The sequence below is a fragment of the Xiphophorus hellerii genome, chromosome 10, assembly GCF_003331165.1.
Source record: "Xiphophorus hellerii strain 12219 chromosome 10, Xiphophorus_hellerii-4.1, whole genome shotgun sequence".
Taxonomy (NCBI): domain Eukaryota; kingdom Metazoa; phylum Chordata; class Actinopteri; order Cyprinodontiformes; family Poeciliidae; genus Xiphophorus; species Xiphophorus hellerii.
The window spans coordinates 4684975-4703069 of record NC_045681.1 but is presented as its reverse complement, the minus strand read 5'-3'; the positions used below and the strand labels follow the sequence as shown (position 1 = coordinate 4703069).

At 45.6% G+C, this 18095-nt stretch overlaps 1 protein-coding gene across 1 annotated transcript in view; it reads left to right on the top strand.

Moving 5' to 3' along the window:
• Positions 1–14382: 14382 nt before the first annotated feature.
• LOC116727246 (integumentary mucin C.1-like) overlaps positions 14383–18095 on the top strand; it is a gene marked incomplete at both ends in the record, with an annotated part of 14732 nt that continues 11019 nt past the window's right edge. Inside the window, 3 exons of the mRNA XM_032574555.1 lie at positions 14383–14433; positions 14971–15063; positions 15706–15753. Of these exons, the coding sequence (XP_032430446.1) occupies positions 14383–14433; positions 14971–15063; positions 15706–15753 (192 nt within the window). The remainder of the gene's footprint in view (positions 14434–14970; positions 15064–15705; positions 15754–18095) is intronic.

Here is an 18095-nt window from a genome sequence, read left to right as displayed (position 1 = left end):
TTGTATGTAAATATCGCAATTGTTATATGCTGAAACTAAAGTTAATTTACAATGTAAACTTTATTTTAAGTTAAAATTTATACGCCTTTACTTCTTTATGAGCCATTTCTCTAATCCTCTGAGAACGTGCAATAGTCTATAAAGCCCTTCAGTCAAACTTAGAACAACACTAGTCTTCAGAAACACAATTTGACAGTAGCCATGTCCATATACAGTAGATAAATTAATAATTGATAATGGCATATTCTACCCATCATAATGTTTACAATATTATAGTACTTCCTGCGAAACTTAATGAGTGGTATTTCAATGCTGGTTTATAAAAAAGATCAAAACAAGTCAGATAAGAAAATATAATCAGTGATAAAACATGCTGGTTTCTGTTCTGTTCGGTTAGACCGCTGACTGGAGAGATAAGACATCAGGATTGTGTAATTCTGCCTGTTAGTCTGGTTTGGAGCAGGCTAGTTGCACGGGATAAATCGGCATGGTCACTTATGCGCTGCTGCTTTTGTGAAATTGAATCAAAGCTTAATTCAGCTAGGATATCTGGAAAATCCTGGCTTAATCCGCTTTCCTGGTTTTGAGAAACAGCTGGAGGTTATTACTTGATCTCATACAGAGAATTCCTTGTTATGTTTGAGCGGGGCTGGACGATGTGGCTGAAAAACATATCTGTCAGTATCAATAATTGTTGATTAGTTTTTTCTTTTAAATATCTGAAATACTGCAGTTTTCACTCCATGCCATAGGTTTTTTTATTATTATTATTTCTAAGCAGTTATGAGGTACAGTGGCGAAACCTTAACCTGCTACTACGCAAGTTCCTCAACAAGTTGTTGCTAGGTAACCAAAGAGTGAGTAAGTTAGTTAATGCCACTTACATGGCTCAGCTGGATGTGAGAGGTTTAGTGACTAAAGCCTTTGCTCTGTCTACATCCCCTAGAATGCTGGGAGAGTCATGGTTGGGAGAGAAGATCCCAGTAGACCATCAGCTTCTAAAATACCCTGACCAGCCTGTCTGGCACCGTGCTGCATTTCAAGTTACTTAAATCTTGTGCCGTGGTGGCGTGGGGCGTGGCGCGACACGTATTTGGAGGCCTTGGTCCTTGGCGCGGACGTCGCGGGTTCGGCTCCCGGTCCCGACGACCTTTGCCGCATGTCTTCCCCCCCTCTCCTCACCCTCCTTCCTGTCTGCCTACTGTAGAAAAAATACGAGCCTCTAGCGCCGCAAAAACCTTGGAGAAAAAAAGGAAAAAAAAAAAAGTTACTTAAATCTAATTTCTTCCTTTTCTGATGCTCACTGTAAAATTCACCAAGTCATCCTCAACGTCAATGGTTGATTTGCTATTTAAGTTAAGAAGTAACTGAACAGGGTTACCTTAACATGTGGCCGAAGAGGCAATAAAACTAAACATACAATAAACCACAGGTCATGTTATATTTAAGAAAAGAAACCAAAAGCTTAAATGTTAAAAAGTTAGCTAGAAACCAAATCAAAAACGTCTATCCTTTTTTAAATGCGATCGTTACACGTGGTTTTGAACATTTAAATTTAAAGTTTATTTGTAACTTGATTGACTTGAAATCATATAGCTGAAATGTGCTGAAGTGCAGCACATTTCAGCTGAAATACATACCATTTCAGTAACAGGACAGTTCAAAGTGCTTTACATCATAAAAGCACAAAAATAAAGCCATAAAGGCTACATACAGTCAACAATGAACAGCCCACTTTTACAGCTAGGATTCTTGAAGGTTTAGGTAAGCTATAGGTTTGAACATCAACTGGAGAGCTCCGTCAGTGACAGACTGCTGCATCCTCAGTGCACAAAGGAGCGTTATCACAGATCCTTGCTCCCAGCAACTAGTCGTCTGGGGGATTGGTATAAGAATTGCTTGGATGATGACACAAGCATGAAACTTCTCACAGAAGTTCACTATCAGATGGCGATCAATTCCAGAGGTGGAGCCATTTTAAAATGTAAATGCATTAGCAACAATTGCTAGATAACCACTTTTGCATAGCAACCATCTGCTAGTCACTACTACATTTTTATTAAATATTCATACAATCTTTGCAGTTTATCGTGTTGTCACGTTAGGCTTTGTAGACAATAAATTACGTTTTTAAGTCTTCAGTATCAAATGTTGTTTTTAAAAGAAAAAGCATTTGGTTCTGAAAGCCTAAATTATTTATACAAAAACAATTTGTCCATTTTTTCAGGTCCTACAAGCATAGTGGTGTTGTGGCTTGTTGGTGGTGGTGATCTTGTAATATAGATGTTGTCGGTGATGAACTGATAGAAATTGAACATCTTCATAATGCCTTCAATTGCTGCAGAGTCATTTAAATCAGCCATTCATTTAAGCCAGGAGTTCAGCAGCAGGGAAACGTGAAACATGCAGGACAGGAGGCCGTGACCAGGGGACCTCTGTAGAGTCAAGACAACATCATGCAACACGCCCATTTACTGCATGTGCATATTTTTTTTTACAAGCAATTTAGCGATCTTTACTTTGACTCCTTAGGTCCTTATTGCCCAGTAACGCCCTGGGAGGAGTAGTTACTGATTGATATTTCCCATCAGGAATGATTTCACACACATGTTACATTTTCAGACTCTCAGGTGTCATCGACATCATAGTTTGTATTGCCTCCAGTCTTTTTTATGAGATTTAGTTTTTCAAGTTTCTTTCTACAATGGCTAATACGTTGATTGTGACTTTCATCATCTGGATTGCTGTTACCACTATTGGTAAGTGACTGTGGTTTTATATATTATCTTTAAATTACCCTGTTTATTAAAAGTTGCAGAAAATACATTACTAATACAAATTTATTTGTCTACGTGAGGTTAAAATGGTGGCTGCTCTGATATTAAAGTAGAAACAGCTTCAGTCTATAAGAAAGGTGAATGGAGAGTTTAACAAATGGATTATATCTGTTGGAAAATATAAATTTCCTTTTTTAGATCCCATAACTAAAATTAGCCCTGGTAACATAAAGGAGACAAACACGATTACTTTGGCTTTAAAATTAATAGCACAGCGCCCAGAAATGTTTAACTTTATCCACATTATGCTGTTAGTCTTTTTGCAAATTGCAACAAATTAATATCTTTCCACAAAATTCTACACATAAATTTTGCGTTTCCAAACCCTCAGAATGCTCAAGAACTGCGCTTTAATTCTGCTCACCCCCGTGAGCGCTCAACTGTGGAGCAATTAATCACCAATAAAATACTGGTGGCATTTTATTCGACATGCCACTAATGTTGGCCATCAAAGAATAGTTTGTTTTTTTTCTAACTCTCCACTTTATTCACATCAATTTCTATTTTCTGAAATTGTTTTACTAGGCAGATCTAGACACTTGTACACTTTTACCTGGCAGAGTGATACATCCTGTACCTCATAAGTGAGGGTGAAAATCTGCCATAACTGAACAGAGAAAACAAAAAGTCCACAAGAAGATTAAACAACTATTTACCGTGTCACTGTCGTTTGGAAGAAAACAAAGTTTTATGTATTAACGTCCTTTGTCATTTAGTTATTTTCTAAATATATTGTGTATTTTTAAAATTTTTGTTTTTTTAATTCTAATTTTCCCGTAACTTTCTACTTTTCTCAGTCTGACTACATCATTTCTAAACATTAAATCGGGTATTATGATCGAACACTTACTCATTACTTGAGCAGTGTCTTTCTAAAATTTTATTTTTACTCGAGTAATTTCTTGGACGGCTACTTACTACTTTCACTCCTCCTGGAAAACAGCGCGCCTTTATCCCGTTATATTTTATAGAGCCGTCGGTTAAACCTCAAACCCTAAAGCAGCTATGAACATTTTTGTATATTAGTTACTTTGTTCTTGTCTTTACTGCAATCAATAGGGAAATATAATAAAGCTATAAAAAATAATAAAGCACACGCGAGTCAATCGATCAGCGAATTACGGACACAAGAAACCGCGACGTCGGTCACTATCAACATTTATTTAACTCATTGTAAACTTAATTGAACTTCAACTTTGTGTGCTTAAACATCACCTGGAGAAAGTTGTGCGGATCAGTGGCTCCACTCTGCTGGGCTGCAGACAGACTGCCTCTCCAATGCGGCTGTGACTCAGCAACCTGCGCGACCGCAAAGCGCTGCTGAGTTACAGCAGGGCCGTAACAAAGTTTTTCAGGGACCTAAAGTTATACTTATAATTATTATTTTTTTGTGTGTGTGAATTAAGGCTACAAGAGACTTCTGGACAAAAAAGAGTTAGTTTTTATAAGTATGATTTTAATATTTCATAAATGATTCTAGAGGTTTAGGTGATTCTAAACTTCTTCCATTTACGAATGATGGAGGCCACTATTTTAATTTGGACTTTCAAAGCAGCAGAAATCTTTCTGTTTCCCATATTTGTGCCACAAGGCGATCTTGTCTTGGAGGTGAACACAGAATTACCTTTGACTCCATGCTATCTGACATACCGTCATCTGTAGTAATGGGATGTTTGGCTCTTTTCAGAGAGCTGGCTCTTGTGGCACGGCTCTTTGGCTTGGAGACAACATCAAAGCAATTGACATCTTATTCAAGGACAACACAGCCACAGAATGCAGTTTTTAAATGGTGTTATGTATTATTGGAGAAAAAAAAATCATGTCCCTGTGTGAAAAACTGATCGGCCCTCTCTTTTAAAACACCTTCCCTGGGTCAGCCTCTCTCATGACTCATTCTAAGGAGATGAGCTATCCTGAGTTATTGCTGTAATTATGCTGATATAGGCTTAGGCTGCTGGAAGATAAACTCACCCTTTTCTTCTTCTATTGCTCTCCAACTTGTATTATTTGCTGTTATTTAAACTGTCAACATTATGTTTTCTCTGTTTTTTTTTCCCTCTCCATTGAAGCTACATCAAGTTCTGTTTGGGTTTGATTCAGCCAACAACTAAAAGTTGTCTCTGTTCTGCTGCTATCATTTTCATTAAAATAGAAAGCAGTCCCTGAGTTCTTTTGTTTCTTTTTGTGCATCTGTTCTATATTCTCAATTGGTCGTGGCAGATGGCCATTCGTACTGAGCCAGGCTCTGGTTCTGCTACAGGTTTCTTCCTGTTAAAAGGGAGGTTTCCTCTTCCATTGTTACTATATGCACATACAGTGATTTATGTAAAGTCAACAACTACATAAGCAATTGTCTACTGTCAAACATGCTCCTCCTGGAGGAGTGAAAGTTGCAAGTCAATGATGCAATCTGCTGGCATTCCTTAAATAGAAAACTTTTCAAACTAATTTGAATAAAGAGTTGAGGTTTAGGTTAACTAGGCATTATTGGGATAAAGGTGTAATTGAATTGAAGTTACTTTTTAGGAAAGTGTCATAAAAGCAATTAATTATTCAATCAATGAAGTTTATTTCTACAGCACATTTCAAAAACATGGCAGTTCAAAGTGCTTTACATTGGGAAAACAAAAAAAAAACCATCAACATATGTTTATAGTCAATATATCTGAAAATCAATTACAAACATTAAATTTTGCCAAGTGCTGTCAGGAAAATGATCAAAACACATAAAATATGTTGGACAATGTTCCATTTATTATGGTTAAAAACAACTCTAAACAGGTGGTATTTTAGTCTTGATTTAAATGAACTCAGTGTTTCAGATGTTTGGCAGTTTTATGGAAGTTCATTCCATACATTCGAGGTGCATTGAAGCTCAATGCTGCTTCACTATATCTGGTTCTGGGGATACAGAACAGACTAGAAAGAAAAGAGATTAATGGCCTGAAAAACTGATACAACAGCAGATGTTTAATGTATTTAGGTGCTAAGTGCCTTTGGTGATGTATAAACTTACAAAAGTAGTATAAAGTATAATCTTTGAGCTACATGGAGCCAGTGTAAGGATGTTAGAACTGGGGTGATGTGCTCTATCTTTTTGGTTTTAGCGAAAACACCAGCAGTAGCATTGTGGATTGGCGATAGCTGTCTGATATACCTGTGAGGATATCTTTAAATCAAATGACTAGATGACATTTATTGTCAATTGCTGATATTTAGAGAAGTTTAAATAAACTGAATTTTATTTAAACTTTTTTAAATTTCATGATTTAAAAATGATATCATGCCATGACTGAGCTGTAAAAATAGTTTTCCTGCAAGACAAAGTTACAAAGACAACACATTGGATACATTCATAACAAACAAAAGTTATCAGGAAATGTGAAAGGTTCTTATGTTTTAGTGCGTCCAGTGACACGCTGTGTTTTTCTCCTGTGTTTTTTATCTAGTAATAAAAGCGGAATTGTTGGAAATGTCATCTATAACTACATCCAATGCCACAAGAAGTCTGATGAAAACTACACAAACTCCAATGAGAATTTCAGCATCTCCAACAAAAACTACAGCAGCTAAAATGACAACTTCAAATACAAAAACTATAGCATCTCGAACAGCTAGAATATCTACAAAAGCAACAACTACAGCAGGTCCAACCACACCTACAGCAGCACCAACAACAACCACAGCAGTTCCAACCACAACTACTGCAGCACCAACAACCACCACAGCAGCTCCAACCACAACTACAGAAGCACCAACAACAACTACAGCAGCACCAACAACCACTACAGCAGCTCCAACCACAACAACAGTAGCTCCTACGACAAGAACAGCAGCACCAACATCCACCACAGCGGCTCCAACCACAACAACAGCAGCTCCAACAACAACTACAGCATCACCAACAACAACCACAGAAGTTCCAAACACGACACCGATACCAACCACAACTACAACAGCACCAACAACCACCACAGCGGCTACAACCACAACAACAGCACCTGCAACAACAACTACAGCAGCACCAACAACAACCACAGCAGTTCCAACCACAACTACAGCAGCTGCAACCACAACTACAGCAGCACCAACAACAACCACAGCAGTTCCAACCACAACTACAGCAGCTGCAACCACAACTACAGCATCACCAACAACAACCACAGCAGTTCCAACCACAACTACAGCAGCTGCAACCACAACTACAGCAGCACCAACAACCACCACAGCGGCTCCAACCACAACAACAGCAGCTCCAACAACAACTACAGCATCACCAACAACAACCACAGCACTTCCAACCACAACGACAGCGGTGCCAACCACAACTACAGCAGCACCAACAACCACCACAGCTGCTCCAACCACAACAACAGTAGCTCCTACGACAACTACAGCAGCACCAACATCCACCACAGCGGCTCCAACCACAACTACAGCAGCTCCAACAACAACTACAGCATCACCAATAACAACCACAGCAGTTCCAACCACGACACCGATACCAACCACAACTACAACAGCACCAACAACCACCACAGCGGCTCCAACCACAACAACAGCAGCTGCAACAACAACTACAGCAGCACCAACAACAACCACAGCAGTTCCAACCACAACTACAGCAGCTGCAACCACAACTACAGCAGCACCAACAACAACCACAGCAGTTCCAACCACAACTACAGCAGCTGCAACCACAACTACAGCATCACCAACAACAACCACAGCAGTTCCAACCACAACGACAGCGGTGCCAACCACAACTACAGCAGCACCAACAACCACCACAGCTGCTCCAACCACAACAACAGTAGCTCCTACGACAACTACAGCAGCACCAACATCCACCACAGCGGCTCCAACCACAACTACAGCAGCTGCAACCACAACTACAGCAGCACCAACAACCACCACAGTGGCTCCAACCACAACTACAGCAGCACCAACAACCACCACAGCGGCTCCAACCACAACAACAGCAGCTCCAACAACAACTACAGCATCACCAACAACAACCACAGCACTTCCAACCACAACGACAGCGGTGCCAACCACAACTACAGCAGCACCAACAACCACCACAGCTGCTCCAACCACAACAACAGTAGCTCCTACGACAACTACAGCAGCACCAACACCCACCACAGCGGCTCCAACCACAACTACAGCAGCTCCAACAACAACTACAGCATCACCAATAACAACCACAGCAGTTCCAACCACGACACCGATACCAACCACAACTACAACAGCACCAACAACCACCACAGCGGCTCCAACCACAACAACAGCAGCTGCAACAACAACTACAGCAGCACCAACAACAACCACAGCAGTTCCAACCACAACTACAGCAGCTGCAACCACAACTACAGCAGCACCAACAACAACCACAGCAGTTCCAACCACAACTACAGCAGCTGCAACCACAACTACAGCATCACCAACAACAACCACAGCAGTTCCAACCACAACGACAGCGGTGCCAACCACAACTACAGCAGCACCAACAACCACCACAGCTGCTCCAACCACAACAACAGTAGCTCCTACGACAACTACAGCAGCACCAACATCCACCACAGCGGCTCCAACCACAACTACAGCAGCTGCAACCACAACTACAGCAGCACCAACAACCACCACAGTGGCTCCAACCACAACAACAGCAGCTCCAACAACAACTACAGCATCACCAACAACAACCACAGCAGTTCCAACCACAACTACAACAGCACCAACAACCACCACAGCGGCTCCAACCACAACTACAACAGCACCAACCACAACTACAGCAGCACCAACAACCACTACAGCAGCTCCAACCACAACAACAGCAGATCCAACCACAACTACAGCAGCACCAACAACAACCACAGCAGATCCAACCACAACTACTGCCGCACCAACAACCACCACAGCAGCTCCAACATCCACCACAGCGGCTCCAACCACAACAACAGCAGCTCCAACAACAACTACAGCATCACCAACAACAACCACAGCAGTTCCAACCACAACGACACCGATACCAACCACAACTACAACAGCACCAACAACCACCACAGCGGCTCCAACCACAACTACAGCAGTACCAACAACAACAACAGCAGCTGCAACCACAACCACAGCAGTTCCAACCACAACTACAGCAGTACCAACAACAACAGCAGCTGCAACCACAACTACAGCAGCACCAACAACCACCACAGCTGCTCCAACCACAACAACAGTAGCTCCTACGACAACAACAGCAGCACCAACAACAACCACAGCTGCTCCATCCACAACAACAGTAGCTCCTACGACAACAACAGCAGCACCAACATCCACCACAGCGGCTCCAACCACAACTACAGCAGCTGCAACAACAACTACAGCAGTTCCAACCACAACAACAGCAGTTCCAACCACAACTACACCAGCACCAACAACCACCACAGCGGCTCCAACCACAACAACAGCAGCTGCAACAACAACTACAGCAGCACCAACAACCACCACAGCAGTTCCAACCACAACTACTGCAGCACCAACAACCACCACAGCAGCTCCAACCACAACTACAGCAGCTGCAACAACAACTACAGCAGCACCAACAACAACCACAGCAGTTCCAACCACAACAACAGCAGCTGCAACAACAACTACAGCAGCACCAACAACAACCACAGCAGTTCCAACCACAACGACACCGATACAAACCACAACTACAAAAGCACCAACAACCACCACAGCGGCTCCAACCACAACAACAGCAGATGCAACCACAACTACAGAAGCACCAACAACAACCACAGCAGTTCCAACCACAACTACAACAGCACCAACAACCACCACAGCGGCTCCAACCACAACAACAGCAGCTGCAACAACAACTACAGCAGCACCAACAACAACCACAGCAGTTCCAACCACAACTACAGCAGCTCCAACCACAACTACAGCAGCTGCAACCACAACTACAGCAGCACCAACAACCACCACAGCAGCTCCAACCACAACTACAACAGCACCAACAACCACCACAGCGGCTCCAACCACAACTACAACAGCACCAACCACAACTACAGCAGCACCAACAACCACTACAGCAGCTCCAACCACAACAACAGTAGCTCCTACGACAACAACAGCAGCACCAACATCCACCACAGCGGCTCCAACCACAACAACAGCAGCTGCAACCACAACTACAGAAGCACCAACAACAACCACAGCAGTTCCAACCACAACTACAACAGCACCAACAACCACCACAGCGGCTCCAACCACAACTACAGCAGCACCAACAACCACCACAGCGGCTCCAACCACAACTACAACAGCACCAACAACCACCACAGCGGCTCCAACCACAACTACAGCAGCACCAACAACCACCACAGCGGCTCCAACCACAACTACAGCAGCACCAACAACCACCACAGCGGCTCCAACCACAACAACAGCAGCTGCAACAACAACGACAGCAGCACCAACAACAACCACAGCAGTTCCAACCACAACGACACCGATACCAACCACAACTACAACAGCACCAACAACCACCACAGCGGCTCCAACCACAACAACAGCAGCTGCAACCACAACTACAGCAGCACCAACAACAACCACAGCAGTTCCAACCACAACTACAACAGCACCAACAACCACCACAGCGGCTCCAACCACAACTACAGCAGCTGCAACCACAACTACAGCAGCACCAACAACAACCACAGCAGTTCCAACCACAACTACAGCAGCTGCAACCACAACTACAGCATCACCAACAACCACCACAGCGGCTCTAACCACAACAACAGCAGCTCCAACAACAACTACAGCATCACCAACAACCACCACAGCTGCTCCAACCACAACAACAGTAGCTCCTACGACAACTACAGCAGCACCAACATCCACCACAGCGGCTCCAACCGCAAGTACAGCAGCTGCAACAACAACTACAGCAGTTCCAACCACAACAACAGCAGATCCAACCACAACTACAGCAGCACCAACAACAACCACAGCAGATCCAACCACAACTACTGCCGCACCAACAACCACCACAGCAGCTCCAACATCCACCACAGCGGCTCCAACCACAACAACAGCAGCTCCAACAACAACTACAGCATCACCAACAACAACCACAGCAGTTCCAACCACAACGACACCGATACCAACCACAACTACAACAGCACCAACAACCACCACAGCGGCTCCAACCACAACTACAGCAGTACCAACAACAACAACAGCAGCTGCAACCACAACCACAGCAGTTCCAACCACAACTACAGCAGTACCAACAACAACAGCAGCTGCAACCACAACTACAGCAGCACCAACAACCACCACAGCTGCTCCAACCACAACAACAGTAGCTCCTACGACAACAACAGCAGCACCAACAACAACCACAGCTGCTCCATCCACAACAACAGTAGCTCCTACGACAACAACAGCAGCACCAACATCCACCACAGCGGCTCCAACCACAACTACAGCAGCTGCAACAACAACTACAGCAGTTCCAACCACAACAACAGCAGTTCCAACCACAACTACACCAGCACCAACAACCACCACAGCGGCTCCAACCACAACAACAGCAGCTGCAACAACAACTACAGCAGCACCAACAACCACCACAGCAGTTCCAACCACAACTACTGCAGCACCAACAACCACCACAGCAGCTCCAACCACAACTACAGCAGCTGCAACAACAACTACAGCAGCACCAACAACAACCACAGCAGTTCCAACCACAACAACAGCAGCTGCAACAACAACTACAGCAGCACCAACAACAACCACAGCAGTTCCAACCACAACGACACCGATACCAACCACAACTACAACAGCACCAACAACCACCACAGCGGCTCCAACCACAACAACAGCAGATGCAACCACAACTACAGAAGCACCAACAACAACCACAGCAGTTCCAACCACAACTACAACAGCACCAACAACCACCACAGCGGCTCCAACCACAACAACAGCAGCTGCAAGAACAACTACAGCAGCACCAACAACAACCACAGCAGTTCCAACCACAACTACAGCAGTTCCAACCACAACTACAGCAGCTGCAACCACAACTACAGCAGCACCAACAACCACCACAGCAGCTCCAACCACAACTACAGAAGCTGCAACAACAACTACAGCAGCACCAACAACAACCACAGCAGTACCAACCACAACAACAGCAGCTGCAACCACAACAACAGCAGCACCAACAACCACCACAGCGGCTCCAACCACAACAACAGCAGCTCCAACAACAACTACAGCATCACCAACAACAACCACAGCAGTTCCAACCACAACGACAGCGGTGCCAACCACAACTACAGCAGCACCAACAACCACCACAGATGCTCCAACCACAACAACAGTAGCTCCTACGACAACTACAGCAGCACCAACAACAACCACAGCAGATCCAACCACAACTAGTGCAGCACCAACAACCACCACAGCGGCTCCAACCACAACTACAGCAGCTGCAACCACAACTACAGCAGCACCAACAACAACCACAGCAGTTCCAACCACAACTACAAAAGCACCAACAACAACCACAGCGGCTCAAACCACAACAACAGCAGCTGCAACCACAACCACAGCAGTTCCAACCACAACTACAGCAGTTCCAACCACAACCACAGAGGTGCCAACCACAACTACAGCAGCACCAACAACCACCACAGCTGCTCCAACCACAACAACAGTAGCTCCTACGACAACTACAGCAGCACCAACATCCACCACAGCGGCTCCAACCACAAGTACAGCAGCTGCAACAACAACTACAGCAGTTCCAACCACAACAACAGCAGATCCAACCACAACTACAGCAGCACCAACAACAACCACAGCAGATCCAACCACAACTACTGCCGCACCAACAACCACCACAGCAGCTCCAACATCCACCACAGCGGCTCCAACCACAACAACAGCAGCTCCAACAACAACTACAGCATCACCAACAACAACCACAGCAGTTCCAACCACAACGACACCGATACCAACCACAACTACAACAGCACCAACAACCACCACAGCGGCTCCAACCACAACTACAGCAGTACCAACAACAACAACAGCAGCTGCAACCACAACCACAGCAGATCCAACCACAACTACTGCCGCACCAACAACCACCACAGCAGCTCCAACATCCACCACAGCGGCTCCAACCACAACAACAGCAGCTCCAACAACAACTACAGCATCACCAACAACAACCACAGCAGTTCCAACCACAACGACACCGATACCAACCACAACTACAACAGCACCAACAACCACCACAGCGGCTCCAACCACAACTACAGCAGTACCAACAACAACAACAGCAGCTGCAACCACAACTACAGCAGCACCAACAACCACCACAGCTGCTCCAACCACAACAACAGTAGCTCCTACGACAACAACAGCAGCACCAACAACAACCACAGCTGCTCCATCCACAACAACAGTAGCTCCTACGACAACAACAGCAGCACCAACATCCACCACAGCGGCTCCAACCACAACTACAGCAGCTGCAACAACAACTACAGCAGTTCCAACCACAACAACAGCAGTTCCAACCACAACTACACCAGCACCAACAACCACCACTGCGGCTCCAACCACAACAACAGCAGCTGCAACAACAACTACAGCAGCACCAACAACCACCACAGCAGTTCCAACCACAACTACTGCAGCACCAACAACCACCACAGCAGCTCCAACCACAACTACAGAAGCTGCAACAACAACTACAGCAGCACCAACAACAACCACAGCAGTTCCAACCACAACAACAGCAGCTGCAACAACAACTACAGCAGCACCAACAACAACCACAGCAGTTCCAACCACAACGACACCGATACCAACCACAACTACAAAAGCACCAACAACCACCACAGCGGCTCCAACCACAACAACAGCAGATGCAACCACAACTACAGAAGCACCAACAACAACCACAGCAGTTCCAACCACAACTACAACAGCACCAACAACCACCACAGCGGCTCCAACCACAACAACAGCAGCTGCAAGAACAACTACAGCAGCACCAACAACAACCACAGCAGTTCCAACCACAACTACAGCAGTTCCAACCACAACTACAGCAGCTGCAACCACAACTACAGCAGCACCAACAACCACCACAGCAGCTCCAACCACAACTACAGAAGCTGCAACAACAACTACAGCAGCACCAACAACAACCACAGCAGTTCCAACCACAACAACAGCAGCTGCAACAACAACTACAGCAGCACCAACAACAACCACAGCAGTTCCAACCACAACGACACCGATACCAACCACAACTACAAAAGCACCAACAACCACCACAGCGGCTCCAACCACAACAACAGCAGATGCAACCACAACTACAGAAGCACCAACAACAACCACAGCAGTTCCAACCACAACTACAACAGAACCAACAACCACCACAGCGGCTCCAACCACAACAACAGCAGCTGCAAGAACAACTACAGCAGCACCAACAACAACCACAGCAGTTCCAACCACAACTACAGCAGTTCCAACCACAACTACAGCAGCTGCAACCACAACTACAGCAGCACCAACAACCACCACAGCGGCTCCAACCACAACAACAGCAGCTGCAACAACAACTACAGCAGCACCAACAACAACCACAGCGGTTCCAACCACAACTACAGCAGCTGCAACCACAACAACAGCAGCACCAACAACCACCACAGCGGCTCCAACCACAACAACAGCAGCTCCAACAACAACTACAGCATCACCAACAACAACCACAGCAGTTCCAACCACAACGACAGCGGTGCCAACCACAACTACAGCAGCACCAACAACCACCACAGATGCTCCAACCACAACAACAGTAGCTCCTACGACAACTACAGCAGCACCAACAACAACCACAGCAGATCCAACCACAACTACTGCAGCACCAACAACCACCACAGCGGCTCCAACCACAACTACAGCAGCTGCAACCACAACTACAGCAGCACCAACAACAACCACAGCAGTTCCAACCACAACTACAACAGCACCAACAACAACCACAGCGGCTCAAACCACAACAACAGCAGCTGCAACCACAACCACAGCAGTTCCAACCACAACTACAGCAGTACCAACAACAACAACAGCAGCTGCAACCACAGCTACAGCAGTACCAACAACAACAACAGCAGCTGCAACCACAGCTACAGCAGCACCAACAACCACCACAGCTGCTCCAACCACAACAACAGTAGCTCCTACGACAACAACAGCAGCACCAACAACAACGACAGCTGCTCCATCCACAACAACAGTAGCTCCTACGACAACAACAGCAGCACCAACATCCACCACAGTGGCTCCAACCACAACTACAGCAGCTGCAACAACAACTACAGCAGTTCCAACCACAACAACAGCAGTTCCAACCACAACTACACCAGCACCAACAACAACCACAGCGGCTCCAACCACAACAACAGCAGCTGCAACCACAACTACAGAAGCACCAACAACAACCACAGCAGCTCCAACCACAACTAAAACAGCACCAACAACCACCACAGCGGCTCCAACCACAACTACAGCAGCAGCAACAACCACCACAGCGGCTCCAACCACAACAACAGCAGCTGCAACCACAACTACAGAAGCACCAACAACCACCACAGCAGCTCCAACCACAACTACAGCAGCTGCAACCACAACTACAGCAGCACCACCAACTACCACAGCAGTTCCAACCACAACTACAACAGCACCAACAACCACCACAGCGGCTCCAACCACAACAACAGCAGCTGCAAGAACAACTACAGCAGCACCAACAACCACAGCAGTTCCAACCACAACTACAGCAGTTCCAACCACAACTACAGCAGCTGCAACCACAACTACAGCAGCACCAACAACCACCACAGCGGCTCCAACCACAACAACAGCAGCTGCAACAACAACTACAGCAGCACCAACAACAACCACAGCGGTTCCAACCACAACTACAGCAGCTGCAACCACAACAACAGCAGCACCAACAACCACCACAGCGGCTCCAACCACAACAACAGCAGCTCCAACAACAACTACAGCATCACCAACAACAACCAGAGCAGTTCCAACCACAACGACAGCTGTGCCAACCACAACTACAGCAGCACCAACAACCACCACAGCGGCTCCAACCACAACAACAGCAGCTGCAACCACAACCACAGCAGTTCCAACCACAACTACAGCAGTACCAACAACAACAACAGCAGCTGCAACCACAACCACAGCAGTTCCAACCACAACTACAGCAGTACCAACAACAACAACAGCAGCTGCAACCACAACTACAGCAGCACCAACAACCACCACAGCTGCTCCAACCACAACAACAGTAGCTCCTACGACAACAACAGCAGCACCAACAACAACCACAGCTGCTCCATCCACAACAACAGTAGCTCCTACGACAACAACAGCAGCACCAACATCCACCACAGTGGCTCCAACCACAACTACAGCAGCTGCAACAACAACTACAGCAGTTCCAACCACAACAACAGCAGTTCCAACCACAACTACACCAGCACCAACAACAACCACAGCGGCTCCAACCACAACAACAGCAGCTGCAACCACAACTACAGAAGCACCAACAACAACCACAGCAGCTCCAACCACAACTAAAACAGCACCAACAACCACCACAGCGGCTCCAACCACAACAACAGCAGCTGCAACCACAACTACAGAAGCACCAACAACCACCACAGCAGCTCCAACCACAACTACAGCAGCTGCAACCACAACTACAGCAGCACCAACAACCACCACAGCGGTTCCAACCACAACAACAGCAGCTGCAACAACAACTACAGCAGCACCAACAACAACAACAGCAGTTCCAACCACAACGACACCGATACCAACCACAACTACAAAAGCACCAACAACCACCACAGCGGCTCCAACCACAACTACAACAGCACCAACAACCACCACAGCGGCTCCAACCACAACAACAGCAGCTGCAACCACAACTACAGAAGCACCAACAACAACCACAGCAGTTCCAACCACAACTACAACAGCACCAACAACCACCACAGCGGCTCCAACCACAACAACAGCAGCTGCAACAACAACCACAGCAGTTCGAACCACAACTACAGCAGTTCCAACCACAACTACAGCAGCTGCAACCACAACTACAGCAGCACCAACAACCACCACAGCGGCTCCAACCACAACAACAGCAGCTGCAACAACAACTACAGCAGCACCAACAACAACCACAGCGGTTCCAACCACAACTACAGCAGCTGCAACCACAACAACAGCAGCACCAACAACAACCACAGCAGTTCCAACCACAACGACAGCGGTGCCAACCACAACTACAGCAGCACCAACACCACAGCATAAATGACAAATATCCCTCAGCAATCCTAATTTTGAGCTATAGAATTGCTGAATAATTCCATCCTGTCATAAAGTGATGGCAGGATGGAAAGTTCAATTCAAATATCTAGAGGTTTATTTAGATTGGTTTTAAATGTGTGTACTGTTCTGTTGTAAATGTTTGAGATAATTATTTGAAATAAGTTTAGTAGTAGTAGTAGTAGTAGTATAATTATTATTAGTAAAACTCCATGGTCTCTCAACTTCATCTTATTTATATGGTCACTCTCCTCTCCATCACCCTCCATGATAATACAGGCAAAATGCTAATCTGAATAGGGTGATCTGCACCACTTATTGACCTTGTAGAGATTAGTTGATGCTACATGCCCAACAGTTGCACGCAAAATCTTTTTTCCATAAGCAATATAGTGATCTTTACTTAGTATCTTTTAAGATCAGGCCCTTATTGCTCAGCAACACCCTGGAAGGAGTGGTTACTGATAAAACCGTCACATCAGGGATGAACGACTCACACTCGTCCACACAGTTCAAACTGCCTTCAGTCTTTTTATGCGATTTTGTCCATCAAGTTTCTTTTTGCAATGGCTAAAACATTAACTGTGACTTTCATCCTTCTGATTACTGTTACCTCTTTTGGTAAGTGGCTATGTTTTTATATATCTTGTTTAGAAGTTATTGTGAAGGAACACATTTCTATGCTTTGAATATTTTATCTGTATGACGTTAAAATAATATCTGATCTTAAATTAAAGCAGAAAAAGTTGCAGTGTGTGAAGACTTCAAAGGCAGGTTAACAGACAGTTTAGTAGAGAGACA